The 21,003-nt window shown below is 39.3% G+C and overlaps 1 protein-coding gene across 1 annotated transcript in view; it reads right to left on the bottom strand.

The window, feature by feature from the left end:
• The window catches only part of FTCDNL1 (formiminotransferase cyclodeaminase N-terminal like), a 36,709-nt gene that overhangs the window by 6,945 nt on the left and 8,761 nt on the right, over positions 1-21,003 (bottom strand). The window contains exon 3 of the mRNA XM_007936165.2: positions 239-424. Within this exon, the coding sequence (XP_007934356.2) occupies positions 239-424 (186 nt within the window). The remainder of the gene's footprint in view (positions 1-238; positions 425-21,003) is intronic.

Below are 21,003 nucleotides of genomic sequence, written 5' to 3'. Positions count from 1 at the left end.
TATCACTACGGAAGTAGGATTGCCCAACCTTCCTTCCGAGGAGTGGCTGGTGGGTTTGAACCGCCAGCCCTCTGGTTAGCAGGCAAGTGTCTTAACCACTATGCTACCAGAGCTTCCATGAGTCCGAAACGACTCGACGGCACTTAACAACAACAACAACAACTAAAGAAGAGACTTCAGGAGTCTATTATCAAGTTTTAAGAACAAAACAAAGCAGAACCAAAGCCATGCACAGAACCTGTTAAACCACATCTCCATGCTGATGCAGTCCCCAGGTCAGGTTTCAGAGCTCTGAGGTCCCTCCTTGTAAACCAGCCCAGTTGCTTCCTTCTCTGGACAAGACTGCGCTTCTCAGGCAGGTCAGCTTCACCGAAGAGAAACACACTGGATCCAGGAACGCGCAGGACCAGGTTCTCCGCGAGGCCTATGGGCAGTATACAAGGTGGTCTTAACAAATTCAATTGAAAATCAAGCCCAAGAAGAGAAAATTAAACATGTCATTTTATACAAATTCTTCCTTAAAGTTAGTCCCAAACTGAAAGTGTATCTTTATATAATCAATTGCTGTCGAGGTGACTGCAACTCATGGCAACTCCAGGAGGATCCGAGGAGAATGATACTCCACAGGATTTTCAGTGGCTGATTTGCTGGAAGTAGATCCTCAGTTGGGTCTTTCTTTCAATGTGCTTATCAGTAGGCTCAGACTTCCAACCTTTCATTTAGGAGTCATGCACATTAACTGTTTATACCACTCAGGGATGCTCATCCTTATGTAAAGAAGCCAGAATTCCAACTCATCAGAAATCTAATTTCACAAGGAAAATTCACTACCAAGATTAATGAAATTGGTGCCTTCAATTTATGAAAAATTTTATGATAGTCTCAGCTTGTATAAACTGTGTAAGAGATATAAAAAAGTTAAGACTGGAAGGGCCAGATCTACACTACACAGTATGATAACTTCTATCTACCTGTGCTATTTAAATTATTTTAAATTAAATAAAAATAAAAATTCAGTTCTTCAGTTATACTAGCAACATTCCAAGTGTTCAATAGCCACACATAATTAGGGGCCTCTGTACTGGACAGAGAAAAACAAAAACAAAACTCACTGCCATCAAGTCGATTCTGACTCATAGGGACCCCATTGGGTTTCCGAGGCAGTAAATCTTTACATTAGTAGATTGCCCCAAACTTCCTTCTGCAGAGCCACTGATGGGTTTGAATCTCCCAACTTCTGGTTAGCATCAAATGCCATAGGCATTTGCCATCAGAGCTCCGTACTAGACAGAGGGAATATTAAGTATGTCTGTCATCACCGAAAGTTCTATAGGACATGACAGGCCAGATTTTCTGTTATTGGTAGTTGCTACCAAATCAATTCTGATTCATAGTGACCCCATGTGTGCAGAGTAGGGTTTTCAACGGCTGGTATCTTAGAAGCAGATTACCAGACCTGTCTTCTGAGGCACATCTGAGTGGGTTTGAACCACCAACCTTTCAGCTGTTGAGCACTTAACCATTTGTGCCACCCATGGTCGCAGTTAGATATTCTGTAAAGAACCGTAATATTGAAATGTAAAACCAAACCCATTGCTGTTGAGCCAATTCCAACTCATAGTAACTCTACATGACACAGACCTGCCTCGTAGGGTTTCCATGGCTGTAATCTTTATGGAATCAGCCTGCCACATGAGCAACTGGTGGGTTTGAACCTCTGACCTTTTGGTTATCAGCTGGATGTTTAACCATTGTGCCAGAGCTCCCTAAGAAGCAGGCGATTGGAGGTTATTCTGAAGGGTAGAACATGTTTCATCCTTGCTCTCCATTATTTGCATCTGGGTTCTCCTCAAAGCAGATTACAGAATTGCTTTCCTTTTTTTCTAGACAGCTGCTTCAGAGGCCCTCTGCTTATAGCTGACAGTATCTTTTCACGGGGCTTATTATAGCCCCCTTGTAGGCAAAATAGAGATAGCATGAATTTATCTGACCGATAGAGAAAATGTAGGTATTTCACGAATCAGGTCCTGGCCTGGGACAGCAGGAATGTGGGCTTTCTTTATCTAATGGTGCATCACAAAACATTAGAGGCTGAGGAGGCACTTATGGCCATCACAAGCATAGGAAACCTCTCTAACTGCAGTTTCAGGGTTTGTTATTTCTTTGTTTTTACTGTAGGGTGCCATGTTGATGGAAAGGGGTGAAATGTGAAGGACATTAAAAAAAGATTTTGTACTGCTGGGGTGTATAAAGTCTTTGGGAAATGTTCCTTCTTTGAGTCAGGCAGGAACTCCGGCATTAGAAGTCTGTGCTGTTGCAGCCACCACAAAGCCAAGAAAATCTCCTAAATTTACTGAAGTGCTAAAAGATCTCTGCTTCCTTAACATGACTCTAAGATACTAAAAGTTGACAGCTCCCTAGGGGTTATGGGGGTGGCTGCGGTGGAGAGGACGGGGCCAGACGCCAGGGACACAGACATGAACAAGAGTTTCAGGACGTGTAAAATAACATTTAGACAGTTTACTCAGTTCTTCTCTTCAATCTGGAAGGACTTCAGGGGAGGGGGTGGTGCAGAAGAAAGGAGCGCTCTTTAGAAGAGTTACTATGGGAAGACATCTTAACTTCTAAAAACTCTCCAATTTTTCCTGGTCAGTTCGATCTTTATCCAGGGAGCTCTGGATAGTGATTAAAGCATTCAGCTGCTAACCAAAAGTTCAGCTGTTCAAACCCACCAGCCACTCCACCAGAGAAAATGAGGCAGTCTGCTTTCTTAAAGACTTACAGCCTTGGAAACCCTGTGGGGCAGTTCTACTCTGTCCTATGGGGTCAGTATGAATCAGAATCCACTTCATGGCAGTGAGTTTGTTTTTTTTTTTTTTTGGTTTTATCTTTGTATAATCGTAAGTTAGAGTGACTCACACTTTGGCTGCAGCAAGGGCCTAAAGGACAAACTGTGATGCCTAAAAGTCTGGCCTACTAAATATTGTGACATCCTGGCTCTGCCCAGCCCATTGCCTATCGAGGCCAACTCCTCCATTCAGAAACACAGTTCCGGAGTGTTTTATACATTTATAAAGCAGAATGCCTGCAGAGGAGGATTTTTGGAACCTGGTCCCTAAAAGGCAAAGCAGCAGAGATATTTGCTGCAGTAATATCTAGCTGAAAGCACTTGGGGGGGTTCAAGGGTAGAGGTGCAGTTTGGTTTATGGGAAACAGCATGTGCTTTGGAGGGCGTAGATATAGTTTTGAACACCACTGCTGCTCCTTAACAGCTATTTGTAATCTGCAACAATTGACTTGATATCTTTGAGCCTCAACTTCTCTGTGTAAAATGTACAGGGTGGTAATGGGGAAACAACTTATATAAAGGACCAACTCTTTACCCAGAATTTGTCACTTAAAAGACAAAAAGTAAACTTGTATCCTGACTTTCCCACCTGAACCGTATTACTGGGTAGTAAGATAGCACAAACAAATGAAAGAAAGAATTTTTTTTTAATAGAAAAAAATCCAACTAATAAATGTAGAAGTAAAGATTAAATTAGAAAACCACTATTTTGCAATCCCTAAGAAAGTAATTTTTTGGAGAAAATAACTGTTTCATGCAAAAACCATCAGCTGACGAAACTATCACGAAAAGTTAATGGGGAATTTTACAGTAACAAAAACAAGTAATCGTTGCATCACCAGAAGTGAGACAACCAGACACTGTGGCCTCCTGCCTGATACAATACAGCAGGACCCCTAGTGGCACAGTGGTTAAGGGCTTGACTATAAACAAAAGGTGTGCATTTTGTTTTAAATTTTTATTGTGATTTGGGTGGAAGTTTACAAAGCAAATTCATCTTCCATACAGCAGTTCACATACACTTTCTCTTATGACATTGACTGAAATCTCCCACAATGCAACACCTCTCCTCCCACTTCCTCCCCATAGCTACCTCTTCCCTGTGTCCTTCCCTCCCATGCACTCCTGCCCTCTGAGCTGCCTTGCTGGGCATACAAAGGCCTTCTATCCTCCCATGATTGGTCTCTCCAAGGAGCGTATCTACCTAACATAAATGTTCAGTTCATATGCCTGTCTTTTGTTCAGCTAGAAGCCACAGGAGTGGGGTCAATTCCAGACCTGAAGGGCAGGTAGGGGCAATAGTCTCAGGGGTTCCACCAGGTTTTATCAAACCAGCAAACCTAGTCCTTTTTCTTTTCTTCTTCTTCTTTTTTTTTTTTTTTTAAATGATTTTGAGTTTTGTTCCACATTGTTCTCCCACTCCATCCAGTACCTCCTAGTAGTATAGGGTGAGGATCACATGGTGTTCCACTCACTTGGACTAATTGTTTCCATGCATCTTTGGTTTTCTTCATTCTTCTTTGCTCTGGACGAGAAGAGACCCATTGTTGCATCTAGGTGGCTACTTGTAAGCTTTTAAGATCCCAGTTCCTACTCACCAAAGTAGGATGTGGAACAATGTTTTTGTGTAATATGTTATGCCAACTGAGCTTGATGTCACCTGCAACCATGATCCCAAGCCCACAGGTCCAACTATTCACTCCCTTCAGGCTGTGGCCAAGAAGTGACCACAACCTTGTCCCTTGTCAGCTCTACTATATACCTGGAAATTTTTACAGAACATACATATAAATACTTGTAGAAACATTATCTGCCAACCCGGATATATGACCATGGGCACATTCCCCCTGCACAGACAGAACTAATCGTTTAGCCTGCCCACCCATCTATGCACCCATAGATCAATGTTTGCCTTCACTGACAATGCAGTACTGTACGTGAAAAAGGGCTCATCTTTGTTGTCTATACCTCCCATGCACCTCCCTATGTCTTCCTCTTCCTCAGTGCCACCATGTTGATCACTCACATTTGGTTCACTGCCCTTCACTTCACCCAAATCAATACTTGTCTCTACCTGTCTAGCAGTGTTCCTTTCCCTCTCTTCCCTTCCCACCCCTGGTAATCAACAAAGAAAATGTCCTTCCATATATAAATCTTTCCTTGACCTTTTACAATAATGGACTAATACAATATTTGTCCTTCTGTGATTGACTTATTTCATTCAGCGTAACATCCTCCAAGTTCATTCACATTATGCAGTGTTTTGCAGATTCTACGTTATTCTTTAGGGTTGCATAGTATTCCATTGTGTGTATGTACCATAGTTTGGTTATCCATTCTTCTGTTGATGGGCACCTAGGTTGTTTCCATCTTTTGGCTATTGTAAATAGTGCTGTGATAAACATAGGTGTGCATATACTGTTCTTGTCCTGGCTCTCACTTCTTTAGGATATATACCTAGGAATGGAATTGCTGGATCAAATGGTATTTCTAATTCCAACTGTTTAAGGAATTGCCATACAACTTTACACAGTGGTTGTATCATTTTACAGTCCCACCAGGAGTGTATGAGAGTCCCAATCTCTCCACATCCTTGCCAGCATTTGCTATTTTCTGTCTTGTTGAACTTTGCTACTAGTGCTGGAACAAGATGGTATCTCATTGTTGTTTTGATTTGTATCTCTCTAATGGCTAATGATCGTAAACATTTCTTCATGTGTTTGTTGGCCACCTAACTATCCTCTTTGGTGAAGTATCTATTCATGTCTTCTTTCTATTTTTCAATTGGATTGGCTTTTTGCTGTTGAGGTGTTGGAGTTTTCTATAAATTTTAAGATAAGTCCCTTGTCAAATATGTCATTACCAAATATTTTTTCCCAATCTGTAGGTTCTCTTTTCACTCTTTTGGAGATGTCTTGGGAAGCAGATAAAAATTTAATTTTTAGAAGGTCTCATTCATCTAGTATTTCTTCTGCTGTTTGTGCATTTTGGGCTATGCTTGACAGTCTGTTTATGCCATATATTGTTGTTGTTATGTGCCGTCAAGTTGGCCCCGACTCATAGTGACTCCTCCTTGGGTTTCCAAGACAGTATCACTACGAAAATAGATTGCCCAACCTTCCTTCCAAGGGGTGGCTGGTGGGTTTGAACCACCAGCCTTCTGGTTAGCAGTCCAGTGCCTTAGGCACTACGCTACCAGAGCTCCCATGCCATATATTAGGGCCCCTAAATTTGCCCCTATTTCTTACTTGAGGAATTTTATTGTTTTAAATTTCACATTTAAGTCTTTGATCCATCTGGAGTTAGTTTTTGTGTATGGTGTAAAGTAAAGATCTTGTTTCATTTTTCTGCAAATGGATACCCAATTTTGCCAGCATCGTTTGTTAAATAAACAATCTCTTCCCCATTTAAGGGGAAGATTTCAGTAGTTTGTCAAAGATCAGCTGCCCAGAGGTTGATGGATCTATTTCTGGGTTCTCAATTCCATTCCATTGGTTTGTGTGTCTGTTGTTGTACCAATACCAGGCAGTTTTGACTACTGTGGCTGTATAGTAGGTTTTGGGATCCAGCAGTGTGAGACCTCCTACTTTGTTCTTCTCCTTCAATAGTGCTTTGCTTATCCAAGGTCTCTATCTTTTCCACATAAAGTTAATGACTGGTTTTTCCAAACCCTTAAAGGACGTTGATGGGACTTGGGTTGGGATTGCACTGAATGTATAGATTACTTTGAGTAGAATTGACATTTTCACAATGTTCAATCTTCCTATCCATGGGCATGGTATGTTCTTCCATTTATGTAGATCTCTTATGGTTTCTTGAAGTACTCTTTTACAGTTTTCTTTGTACAGGTCTTTTGTGTCCCTGGTAAGATTTATTCTCAAGTATTTTGTTTTCTTTGGTAGCTACTGTAAATGGTATTGATTTCCTTATTCCTTTTACAGCAATTTCTTTGCTGGTGTATAGGAATCCAACTGATTTTTGGATGCTGATCTTGTATCCTGCCACTATGCTAAATCTCTCAATTAGTTCCAGTAGATTTTTTACTGAGTCTCTTGGGTTTTCTATGTATAGGATCATATCATCAGCAAATGGGGATAGTTTTACTTCTTCCTTACTAATTTGGATGCCTTTGATTTCTCTTCCTTGTCTTATTGCCTTGGGTAGAACCCGACTCATAGCGACCCCTCCTTGGGTTTCCGAGGCAATATCACTACGGAAGTAGGATTGCCCAACCTTCCTTCCGAGAAGTGGCTGGTGGGTTTGAACCGCCAGCCGTCTGGTTAGCAGGCAACTCTCTTAGCCACTATGCTACCAGAGCTCCCTTGGTTTTGCATAGATGCCCTTTATTATGTTGAGAAATATCCCTTCTATACATATTTTGCTGAGAGTTTTTATCAGGAATGGGTGTCGGATTTTATCAAATGCCTTTTCTGCATCAACTGATATGATCATGTGGTTCTTTTCCTTTGTTTTATTTATGTGATGGATGATGTTGATTGTTTTTCTAATGTTGAACCATCCTTGCATACCTGATATGATCCCACCTGGTTATAATGTATTATTTTTTGGATATGTTGCTGGAGTCTATTGGCTAGGATTTTGTTGAAGATTTTTGCATCTATATTCATGGGTGATATTGGCCTGTAGTTTTCCTTTTTAGTGACGTCTTTGCCTGGTTTTGGTATCAAGGTTATGCTTGCTTCATAAAATGAATTTGGGAGGAGTCCATTCTTTTCTATATTCTGGAATAGTTGGAGTAGGATTGGTGTCAGTTCTCCTCTGAATGATTGCTAGAATTCTCCAGTGAAACCATCTGAGCCAAGACTTTTTTTGTTGGTAATTTTTTTATGACCTGTTCAATATCTTCTTTTGTTATGGGTCTGTTCAACTCTTCTACTTCAGTCTGTGTTAGTTTAGGTAAGTAGTGTGTTTCTAGAAATCTGTCCATTTCTTCTAGATTTTTGAAGTTGTTGGAGTACTGTTCTTCATGGTATCCTGCTCTTTTTTATTTCACTTGGTTCTTGTTGTGATGTCACCTAATTTGTTTCTTATCCATGTTATTTGTATTCTCTCCCTTCTTTCCTTTGTTAAATTTGTCAGTAGTTTGTCAAGGTCAGCAATTTTAACCCACCAGCTGCTCTGTAGGAGAAAGATGTGCTCCTGTAAAGATTACAGTATTGCAAAGCCTACGAGGCAGTTCTACTCCATCCTATAGGGCCTCGATGAGTCAGAATGGACTTGATGGCAATGAGTCTGGTTTGGGTTCTGATACAATACAGTGTGAAGCATATAGTCTACCTTTGACAAATAATTGTTAAAAATAAATGAACCTCAATCAAACTTCTAGAGTAAATGTATATATTTAAAAATAAAACAAAACAAAACAAAAAAAAAACACTGCCATCCTGTCTATTTGACTCATAGTAACCCTATAGGATACAGTAAAACTGCCCCATATGGTTTCTAAGGCTGTAAATCTTTACAGAAGCAGACTGTCTCATCTTTCTCCCATGGAGTGGCTGGTGAATTCGAACTGCTAACCTTTTGGTTAGCAGCCAAATGCTTAAACCACTGCACCACCAGAGCTTCTGAGTAATATATGGATTGTAAGATATGCAGGGGAGAGAGAAATCAATTAAATAACATTACAAGGAAGCAAGCAGGCAAATCCAGAATGTGAGAATTCTATAGGATAACTGACCTGGTTTCTGCACCAACTGAATGGTAGGGGGTCTAGATCAAAAGAGGCTGAGAGGTACAATAATCAATGCAATGTGCGAACTAATGTAGGTCCAGATTCCAACCAACCCACTATAGAAAGACATTTTCTCAGATTATACACTGTCAGACTGTAGCAAAAAAATTACTATTTTGTTAGGTGGATGGTATTGTGGTTGTTGTTGTTGTTGTTGTTTGCCATCGAGTCGCCTCGACTCATAGCGACCCCTCCTTGGGTTTCCGAGGCAGTATCACTATGGAAGTAGGAATGCTCAACCTTTCTTCCGAGGAGTGGCTGGTGGGTTTGAACCGCCAGCCTTCTGGTTAGCAGTCAAGTGCCTTAACCACTATGGTACCAGAGTTCCCAGTATTGTGGTTATGTAAGAAAATGTCCATACTGCTTAGAGAAAAAATGAGGGAAAGGGAGGAGGCGAAGGAAAGGGAAAGAGAGGGGGAAGGGAAGAGAACCAGAGGAAGGGGTAGAAAGAAGGAAAGTAGAAGGGAAGGTGAAGGAATAAAGAAAAATAAAGATGAATGAAAGTACCCAATAGGATACATTTAGAAATTAAGATTAGATAAACCAAGAAGAGCAACTAGCATACTGCCTGGTGCACAGTCATGACTGAGTTAAAGCTAGAAACACCTATGTATTTTAACAACACTCCTTTGCCATGATCTCTTCTTTACAAGCTCACAGTGGAAGAAATCTAACTTAATTTTTCTGAAATAAAGCAAGAAAATGAAATTTTCATTACTCTCATTACAATGAGAGAAAACCAAGGCTAAAGTGACATCTACTACTCAGTACAGTGAGATACACTCTTCGTCCTCAAACATTCACAATTAACCTTTGCAAAAATCATCCCTTGTAATGCCCACATCATGCAAATCAAGCAGACCTCTTAAAGAAAATACAACGTCTGAATACCTCAAGCCTGTGGAAAATGAAGTCTTACCAGTTTTGGCTGGTAGCATAGTGCCTAAAGCACTTGATAGCTAACCAGAAGGCTGGCGGTTCAAACCCACCAGCCACTCCTCAGAAGGAAGATGGGGCAATCTACTTCCCTAGTGATACTGCCTCGGAAATCCAAGGAGGGGTCACTATGAGTCGGGTCCGACTCGATGGCACATAACAACAACAACAACAGCACACTATTAACTAACACGACAGCTCTGTGTGCATTTCCTGTAAAGCCACTGTTAACTATAGCCCTCCTAGCTGTCTGTTCTCCCTCTACAGAGGGAATCAAACTTTTCCAAAGAAGGGACTTTAGCATTTCAATGACTCCCAAGAAATCAGAACTTCTAACTAATTCCTGTTTCATATTTATGTTCTCCCACAAAAATTCAATCCTCCCTCTTGTGTTCAAGCAGCATTTACAGAGTTTATAACAGATTCCCTGAGTAATGCAAACAGTTAATGCTGTTGGCTGCATTAACTGAAACAGTTAATAAATAAACAGTTGGCCGCTAACTGAAAGCTTGCAGGTTTGAATCCACCTAGAGGAACCTCAGAAGAAAGGCCTGGTGATACATGTATGAAAGAAATCAGCCACTAAAAACTCTCGGAAGCTACGGAGCACACCTGCACTCTGACACACATAGGACTGCCATGAGTTGGAGGTGACTCGACAGAAAATGATTTTACCAAAAAAAAAAAAAAAAAGGAAAAGAAAAAACCTCTATGGAGCATTCTGACACACATGGGGTCACCATGAGTTGAAGTGAGTGACCCCTCCTTGGGTTTCTCAGGCAGTATCACTATGGAAGTAGATTGCCCCATCTTCCTTCTGAGGAGTGGCTGGTCAGTTTGAATCACCAGCCTTCTGGTTAGCAGTCAAATGCCTTAGGCACTCCGCTATCAGAGCTCTTTGATGTACATAATATCAAACCTAATCTGCTTGTACTATATAGTTAAGTGTAAACTTTTGTTTTTGTTCCTAGCTTTCACATCCCCTGAGGTGGTACCTTATAAATACTCAATGAATGTTTGTTAAGTTGAATGAGTTGAATTTGATCACTAAGCACTATGAACCTGGAATACGATGGTCTGCTGCAAACCTAAAAATGAGAGTAAGAGGTCATTACACTAACAGAATGATAACTGGGTTCAACACTAAGCAAAAACCCAAACCCACTGCCATGGAGTCTATTCTGACTCATAGTAACCCACTTTTGGGTTTCCAAAGTGGTAAATCTTTACAGAAGTAGATTGCCCAGTCTTCTTTCCACAGAGCAACTGGTGGGTTTGAACCACCAACCTTCTGATTAGCAGTCAAATGCCTTAGGCACTACACCGCCAAAGTTCCTTGGGCTCAACACCAGCAGGAGTGTACTATATCCCTAGGGAGAAACCACAGGATCAAGTTTGCCACAGTGAACTTTGTGTTTTATGAGCTGTCCTCACAACAATGGTCCCATCAAAGCCACATGTATCTGTGAGACAGCAGAGCCAGCAATGTTGTCAGAAGAAGCAAATACTTGCATCACCTTGCTCAGAAAGAACATGCTACCATCACTCAGTCTTGAATGACGCAAAACTAACTTCTACAACTTCCTAAACTGTTCTTTATTAAAAGACCAATTTTTGGGTTTTTCTTCCATTTTTGACAAGTTTTTCCCACCACTATATTAGTGGCTCTGACCGTTTCATTTTCTCTAGTAATACTCTGAAAAGACTGATTTTAATATGTTTTAACCTTCATGGTTGTTGTTGTTGTTGTTGTTTGCCATCGAGTCGGCCCCGACTCATAGCGACCCCTCCTTGGGTTTCCGAGGCAGTATCACTACGGAAGTAGGAATGCCCAACCTTCCTTCCGAGAAGTGGCTGGTGGGTTTGAACCGCCAGCCTTCTGGTTGGCAGTCAAGTGCCTTAGCCACTATGCTACCAGAGCTCCTAACCTTCATGGTTAGCTGACCTTATTTACTCAAAAATGACTGTTAGCCATTTCTATATGTATGTAGCACCTGCAGTCTTAACTTTAGAGTGTTCTGTCATGAGTTTGCCTCTTCCTCTTTGCAAAAGGACGATCAAAGCATTGAGATATTTCTCTGTACAAAGAGAAGTTTAAACTTCACATTCTTAACATATATGTTTGTTCGCTTGTTTTTTTCCGAGCCCATAACAGACATAACTGGCTGAAATACAGTATTTTATTGAGAATATAAAATAATAAAAGTAAAAAAGACAGTATTTAAGAACTTGCTTAATTAAATGTATATGCCTGCCTCTCCCTAACACATAGGTCATCTCTACGGTGTTATTTAATATCAACCTTTTCCTTCTACTTTTGTCTCTTTCTGGAATAATACAGGACAAAAGCAGAAATGGAGTTGAAATTTAACTGCTAAAGAGTTAGAAATGCATCTCAGCAGCTCAACCAACATAACTGATGAGCTCTGTCTGTGGTATGTTCAATACCAGCCAGAATGCCCAACAAAGATAAAACTTCAAGTCTAACATTCCCTTTCTTCCAGGAAAGGATAAGTTCTCTTTCCCCTGACCTGGTTTATCAAAATGAGTAGTTTATTACTTTTTAAAACTAGAACTCTAATGATAATCACAAAAGTATAAAATTTTTTTCATAACCACATAACAAGCAAAAAGAATATGTTTCAACCCTGATCACCTCACACTCAAAGAAGGGGCGAAAAAGCACAATATCTAAAAATTAAATTGAGTGCTAGACGTGAAATCTTACAAGCATCCTCTAGTTTCAGTACAGCTCTCTTAAAATAGCCAAGTTTTTTGTTTAGTTGATTTTTTATTTATGTATTTTTTTAATGAGATGGAAAAAAAATTCTCTATAAGAAGCCATAAATATCTCTCAGATGGTAAAACAGATAGCCCTAAAAGTTTTTTGCCTAAATTCATACACATACCTAAAATAAAACTGGCCGATGAATCTTGCTACAGTCCTTTCAGAAAGAACGACATCTGAAAATACAGTATAGCAGTGTGATGCTGCACCGCCTCTAATTAAGTGCAGACTAGGAAAAATTATTCTGAGTTTAGTCTGCTGAAGAGGAGTGGTGGAAATTTCTCTCTCTGCAATTCAAAATTATTTTTAAAGATAAAGCATTTCTTTTTCCACGTCTTCATTAAACAGAGCTGTTAAGAATTGTCTCCCAACCATCCCCAAAGAGTACAAAGCTAACCAGTATTCACCCCATATGCTCAGCTTTGAAGTGTGAAGCTGTGACCATCCCACTAGACTCTTACACCACCATCAAAGCCATCTCATTACGCCCAGCGCTGTGAGTTAAGGCGCGGGGCGGTAACTGCTCCAACACAAACACTGCATTAACAAAGCAACCGCAATATTCCTCCCCCACATGGCTAGAACTTGAAGAAATTTTTACCATATGTACACATGCACGAGATACAAAAATTTATTGTGCTAGAACATCATTGAGAAGTACATTAAGCATGCTGACTCGAACTGGATGTTATTCTAAGGGACTGGAAAAAATATAATGCAGCTGATCTTTATGAAGAAAGAACAGAAACATTAGACTGAAAAATGAGATCAGGCACAATTCCTAAATTGCATTTCTACTGACACATTCTGTTGACTGTTGTTTCTTGAGGTATCAGAAAGCAATTGAAGGGGGAAAACAAAACTCTATTACACATCCCTGGATGCTATATTTACTGCCACATTTTGTTTCTAAAGGACAAATTAGCTTACAAATAATGATATGGTGATAACAGTGTCTATGTTTCAAAGTAAACAGGCCTTGCTAAGAAAAAATAATCTCACTTGCTTTTCCAAGTTGTCATTTTAGCATTGGTATGGCAGTAAAAAAATAAAGAAATAAAATGCAAAAGAAAATAACTGACCTATTATGGAAATGAGGTCAAGAAAAGAATTTGATTAGTTTCAGAATACAAATTAATCTGTAAACTTTTAAAAGATGTTTGTACAATTCCATTGCTTTATATTTACTCTAGAGAAATCTTTGCATTTGTGCATAGACTATTCAAGAATGCTCACTGCTATATCACTTGCAGGAAAAATGAGAAATAACCTGAATGTTCGCATTAGGAAAATAGGTAAAATGTGATATATGCATACTATGGCAATTGGCAGGTAAAAGAAATGACCTAGAACCGTATGTAGTACTATGACTAGATTTCTAAGATACTCTGCTGAATGAAAAAGTGTTATAATGTTCATATTATAAATGTAAACAATACTATACTGGATTTTAAAATATATTCATATATTGAAACAAGCATGGGGGAAATTCTTGATTAGGGCATACTCTACTTGTATCATAACTTGGCAGAGGGTGGGTCAAAGAACTAGAAAGGAGGGTGGTAGTCAGAGGTGAACTTTAATGTTATCTGTAATGGCTAAAATTCTGAAAGAGAGAATTCATAAAAAGTTCTAGGCAATATCTAATACATAGTTGTGAGGAATCCTATGTTCAGCTGTTATCTTGACAGAAAACTGAGTCAGTTTCTTAATATTTCTATTTTCCAGCTATAGAATGGGAAAAAAAAAAGGACCTATCCTCTATCCTAAAAAACATCTTATAAAAAAGATTTTTTCCAAACTCTTAATATATACTTTCATGGATATATATACATATGTATGCATGCATGTATATATATGTATGTGCACACGCACACACACATATATATGTTAGATATATCCATAATATTATTCTTCCCTTGTAGATATCATACACTTTCACAGCTATATATACATATATATATATATATAAATACACACACACATATATATACATATACACGCACATACATATATATATATATAATATATATAAGGAACTCTGGTAGTGTAGTGCCTAAGGCATTTGATTGCTAACCAGAAGGCTGGCGGTTCAAACTCACCAGCCACTCCTCGGAAGGAAGGTTGGGCAATCTACATTAGTACCTGTGTTTTACAGTGGTAAATATAATCTTGTTACATTTATTAAGTCTAAAGCAATATGGGTGAGCTCTGGTGGTGCAGGAGTTAAAGCACCTGGCTGCTAATCAAGAGGTTGGTGGCTTGAACCCACCAGTTGCTCCACAGGAGAAAAATGAGGCAGTCTGCTTCCATAAAGAAGCCTTGGAAACACGGTAAGGCAGTTCTATTCTGTGCTATAAGGTCACTATGAGTCACAATTGACTTGGCGGCAGTGGGTTTGGGTTTTTTGGGGGTAGCACTATGCATTTGTGAGTACTCTGGTGACTCTTCTTATGGATGGATCGACGCAGCAGGTGCAACAATGGGATGGAACACAGCAGTGATTCTGAGGATGGCACGGGACTGGGCAGTGCTTCGTACTCTTGCATATGTCATGATGAACTGGAACTGACTCAACAGTACATAACAACAACAGAAATCACTTCAAACTAATTTGAATATGGTAAGTACTTTCCCAATATATAATTCTTTGCTTTTTCATCTTTTTTTTTTATGGTTGAAGTATAATTGTCAAATTAAATGCTATGTTCTAAAACTGTGTTAAACAAACTTATAAAATCAACCATTGTTTTCATGCTATGGCAGTGGCAGTGAGGGTAGTGCTGATGGTGGAGAAAACTATATCAGAACCCAATGATATCTAAACTATTAATCTAACCCAAATCTAAGGCTGTTTTATGAGGTAATTTCCATAGCAACTAGAGACTCAGAGTAGAAAATTCTTGAAGTGAAAAGTTGTCCCTGATTTGCCAGATCAATTCATGTTTTGACAATTTGTAATAAGTTAATCAAAAGGTATCAAGACCACCACCCAAGTGTAGACACTGTGTGAATTTATCATGGCACATGTCCTCCAAATCATAAAAATACTTGAAAAAGCATCTACACGGCTGATAATTGCCAGTCAAATTAATTAATGGTTCTGGTGGCACAGTGCCTAAGGCACTTGACTGCTAACCAGATAGCTGCTGGTTCAAACCCACCATCCATTCTTCAGAAAGATGACTGGGCAATCTACTTCTGTAGAGATTGTGCCTTGGAAACCCAAGAAGAGGTCACTATGAGTCACAATTGACTCAACAGTAGTGAGTTTGTTTTTTTGGTTTACATTTTTAGGGAAATGAAAAAATAAAAATTATATAGAGGAGGTACTTCTTTAGTCATATAGCTTATTGAGCTAGGACTTTATCTCCCCAGTCCTCTAAACAATTACCTCAATTCATAGGGCATTGTACAAAGATTACTTCATTTGGTCAGTGTCAGAAACAAAAGGCAAGTTTCCATGTCATTTACAAAATTCATAGTCATAGTACAAACTTTTAAATCTGACTATTAACCTAAAGGTTGGTGGTTTGAACCCACCAGTGGTACCACAAAAGAAAGGCCTGGTAACCCACTTCCATAAAAGATTACAGCCAAGAAAATTCTATGGAGTGCTCGTTCTACTCTGTAGCACACAGGGTCACCAGGAGTTAGAATTGATTCAACAGCACCAGGCTTCATTTTTTTAGGTTTTATTGTGAACCCAGGCCATAGTGGCTCAGTGATAGGATTTTTCCCTTCCATATAGGAGACTCAGGTTCACTTCTCAGCCAACGAACCTCAGGTGCAGCCATCACCCATCTGCTAATGAGGCCTGATGTCACTATGGTGCTGAACAGGTTTTAGCTGAGTTTCCAGGCTAAGACAACCTAGAAAAAATATCTGGCAATCTGCCTCTGAAAAATCAGCCAGTGAAAACTCTACGGATCTGATCCTGTTGGGCACGGGGTTGTCATGAGTTGACGGCTGACTTCGTGGTGCCAACAACAAAAACAACATTATGTAACGACATGCTAAGTAAGCTCATTTTCACTGGCAAATTATTAGGAGAATTTGCCTGGGCACCTCTGCCCTGACCTCTCCCTTCCATCTTCACTCAGTCCTTTTCATGCAGCTTTGCTGAGTTAATGGAAAACAAGGTAATCTTCCAGAGACAGTGGATCCTGCACATGAAAAAAAACTGAGTAAGGAAGAAGTGGAAAATGTGCAGGAAGCACCATGGTCCACAGTAGTCCTCCAGAGAAAGTGTCACTTAAGCATTTATAGAAGTCTGGAAATTTAGACTAAATATCTTCAGTATTGAGTTAGAAGTCATACAAATTAGAATATTCCTATAAATTTATCAATTACTCCAAATTAAGTAAAGTAATTTGTTCTTACATAGTCCAAGGCAATTAAAAATCACCAAGAATAGGTGACAGATTTCCAGGTAAACGTGGGGGTTTAAATCTGTATGTCCATTTTCATTTACTCCAGAAACTGCAGTAAAAAGATGGTAAATAGAATTTTTTTAAGACATCAATTTAAACAGAAATAGGAGAAGAGAGAATCCTATTGGAAGCTAGAGACCAGATATGTGAGTGGTAGGTGATTTAGCAGACCAAGACAGCAAAAATGACAGCAGAGATGCAAACTGACCTAGACTGCAGACACCAAAAATGGTCAAACTGAAGCCTCATTTGGGGAGGGAGGGCAAAGATGAAGCTCAAAACAGGAAGACCGGCAGGATGTCTATTTAAGCAGCAGTTATATCCATACAGAGAGGCAGCTGCCTTGCCCCAACTCTTGCAGAAGACACAAAAGGTAAAATATAAAGGTTCTGAGCTGGGAGATACTGGGCACAGTGGAGGACAGGGGTGACTCCTGAAAACAAGGACATTAAAAGAACGTTCACAAACTGAATACTGACACTTCCCCAGCCCTTCTTACCAGCTCAGCTCCTACAACGTGGGTAGCTAAGACTACACTCCAGGCCAAAGACTAGAAGATCCTTCTCTGGGGTATTTGAGTGGCCCAACTGGAAAATAAAAATTAAAAAAAATAAAAAAAAAACAGACAACAGACTTCCCTAAAGAAATGACCCAGTCAGATTACCCTACAGCTGACAAATTCTTCTTCCATATTAGTAACCTTTTAGTGTCCACTCTTAAAGTAGACAACAAGGATCACCAGACAAACAAAGAAAGCCTTTAAAACAAACAGGAAAACGCACCCTGTGAGGGGGGGAAAAAAAAGGTACTCTGCAAGAAGAAAATGTCAAAAATTATCATAATACCGTCAGAGACACTACATCCATGCAACAAGACCAGGATGTTACTTTTAAAGATAAAAGGAACATTCCAAGAATGATAAAGGCTCTTGGCAATTAAGATAGAACAACAACAAAAAAAAAAAACTTATTGAAGGCTTGGGATATAAAGTAAAGGAAATTTTCCAGAGAGCAGTACAAAAAAAAAAAAAAAAAAAAAAAGTGATGAAAAATGAGAAAGAAAATTGAAAAAAATGAAGACCAGTATGTTGTTGTTATGTGATGTCAAGTCGGACTCGACTCATAGTGACCCCCTTCTTGGGTTTCCGAGGCAATATCACTACGGAAGTAGATTGCCCAGCCTTCCTTCTGAGAAGAAGACCAGTATAGGAGTTCCAATATCTAAATTGGTTTAAAATCAGAAAAGTTTTGTGTCAGAGCTGTATCTTTTCACCATACTTCTTCAATCTGTATGCTGAGCAAATAATCTGAGAAGCTGGACTATATGGAGAAGAAGGTGGTATTGGGAACGGAGGAAGACTCATTAACAACCTGGGATATATAGACACCCTTGCAACCTTGCTTGCTGAAAGGGAAGAGGACTTGAAGCACTTACTGAGGAAGATCAAAGATACAGCCTTCAGTATGGGTTACACCTCAACATAAAGAAAACAAAAATCTTTACAACTGGACCAAAAAGCAACATGATAAATGGAGAAAAGATGGAAATTTGTCTTCATTTTACTTGGATCCACAATCAATGCACATGGAAGAAGCAGTCAAGAAATCAAGTGTATTGCACTGGGAAATCTGCTACAAAAGACCTCTTTAAAGTGTTAAAGAGCAAAGATGTCACTTTGAGGACTAAGGAACACCTGACCAAAGGCATGGTATTTTCATTTACCATGTAGGCATATGAAAGCTGGACAAGGAATAAGGAAGAATGAAGAGCTGATGCCTTTGAATTATGGTATTGGTGAAGAATACAGAATATACTATAGACTTCCAGAAGAACAAACAAATCTGTCTTGGAAGAAGTACAGCTAGACTGCTCCTTAGAAGCAAGGATGGTGAATCTTCATCTCACATACTTTGGATGTTATCAGCAGGGATCAGTCCCTAAAGACAAACATCATGCTTGGTAAAGTAGAGGGTCAATGAAAATCAGGAAGACCTTCAAGGAGATGGATTGACACAGCGGATGTAACAATGGACTCACACATAGCAATAACTGTGAGGATGGTGCAGGACTGGGCAGTGTTTCTTTCTGTTGTACATAGGATCACTATGAGTTGGAACCAACTCAACAGCACCTAACAACAGCAACAATATCCAAATAATAGGTAACGGAGAAAGAATTGAGAAAATTGAAGATATTATCAATGGAATAATTCAAGAGGATCCACACACTGAGGGATATGAGTTTCAAAGATTAAAGGGCCAGCAAAAACCCAGCTAAGGATGAAAATAAACTCCTACAAAGGTATGTCACTGAAATTTCACAACACTAGGAACAAGGAGATCCCAAGCATCCAGAAAGAAATGACAGGTCACATACAAAGGATCAGGAATCATAATGATTTTAGAAGTTTCAATAGCAACATAGAAAGAAGAATTCAATGAAATAAAATCTTGAAAATAAAAGAAATTCTACACCTATAATTCTATATCTAGCCAGACTACTAATTAAGTGTGAAAGTAGAATAATGACATTTTCAGATGTTCAAGGTCTCATCAGTGTACCTCCCCTTCAACTGCTTCCAGAAAGCTACTGGAGGGTATGCTCCACCGAAGCAAGGACATAAACTTAGAGAAAAAGGGAGAAGATATGAGACTCACAAACCAGGAGATCTGTTCAGCCAGTGCCCTCCAATGGAAAAGACTAAATAGGGGCAATGTGTGTGTGTGTGTGTATGTGTGTGAAGAGCAAAGATGTCTTCTTGAAGACTAAGGTGTGCCTAACTGAAGGCAAGGTATTTTCAAATGCCTCTTATGCATGTGAGAGATGGATAATGATTAAGGAAAACCAAAGAGTTGATGCTTTTGAGTTATGGTGTTGGAAAAGAATGCTAAGAGTACCGTGGTCTGCTAAAAGGACTAACAAATCTGTCCTGAAGAAATGCAGACAGAATTCTCCTTGGAAATGAGAATAGCCAGACTTCATCTCACCTATTTTGGTCATTTTGTCAGAAGGAACCATTCCCTGGAGTAGGATATCATGCTTGGTAAAGTGGAGGGTCAACAAAGAAGGGGAAGGCCCTCAACGAGACGGATTGACACAGTGGCTGCAACAATAGGTACAGCAAGGATCTTGACGCTGTCACAGGACCAGGCAATGTTTCATTCTGCTGTCCACAGGGTTGCTATGAGTCGGAGATGACTTGACAACACCTAACAACAACAACAACATATATATCTCTATACCAGTAGATATATGGATGTGTGTGTGTGTGTGTGTGTGTGTGTGTGTAAAAAGAAATTTATTTTAAGGAATTGAGTCATTTGATTGTACTCACTGCTGTCAAGTCTGAACTGAATCACAGAGACTCCTCCTTGGGTTTCTGAGGCGGTATCACTACGGAAGTAGATCACCCAACCATCCTTCCAAGGAGTGGCTTGTAGGTTTGAACCACCTGACTTCTGGTTAACAGTCAAATGCCTTAGGCACCACACCACCAGAGCTCCCTAAACACTGCCATTGAGTCGGACCCAACTCATAGTGACCCCTTCTTGGGTTTCCGATTGTAGAGGCTGGAAAATCCAAAATTTGTACACCAGGCTGGCAGACTGGAAACTCAGGTAGGATTTATATGTTATAATCTTGAAGAATTCTTCTTTCTCTGGGAAAACTCAGTTCACTTTTAAGGCCTTCAATGGCTGGATAAGACCCATATACATTTACTGAAAGTCAACTGATTGTAAATGTCAATAACATCTACAAAATATCTTCACATAAACATATAGATTAGTGCTTGACCAAATACCTGGGCACCTTAACCAAACTGATACATAAAATTAAACATCACAGAATCCAACACAGGACAAAGGTGAAGGAATGACAGTAAAAGGAGATTCCATGATGACAGCTAAGCAAAACACGTTGAGGACAACTGGTCAAAACTGGAATGGTCAGAGAGTTCTAGAAGACATTTATTTAAGAAAATGAAATGGATAGAACATTTAATGCTTGGAATATTCTATCTAAATGGATGACAAGATATCATTATTGACGTATAGTTTGGGATTAAACCACTGATAGATACATAAAAACTAAATAACCAAATAATCAAAAAGATAATTATCAACTCCGGCAAAAAAAAAAAAAAAAATGTGCAGAAGGAGTAAAATAATAACAATGTTCTAAGTGATTCACTGTGAATAAAATTTATATTTCCATAGTTATATAGTGTAACTGCTAAATATTG

Source organism: Orycteropus afer, unplaced genomic scaffold, assembly GCF_000298275.1.
Source record: "Orycteropus afer afer isolate SDZICR_OR568_19922 unplaced genomic scaffold, OryAfe1.0 scaffold00002, whole genome shotgun sequence".
NCBI lineage: Eukaryota > Metazoa > Chordata > Mammalia > Tubulidentata > Orycteropodidae > Orycteropus > Orycteropus afer.
This window is presented reverse-complemented; position numbering and strand designations above follow the sequence as displayed.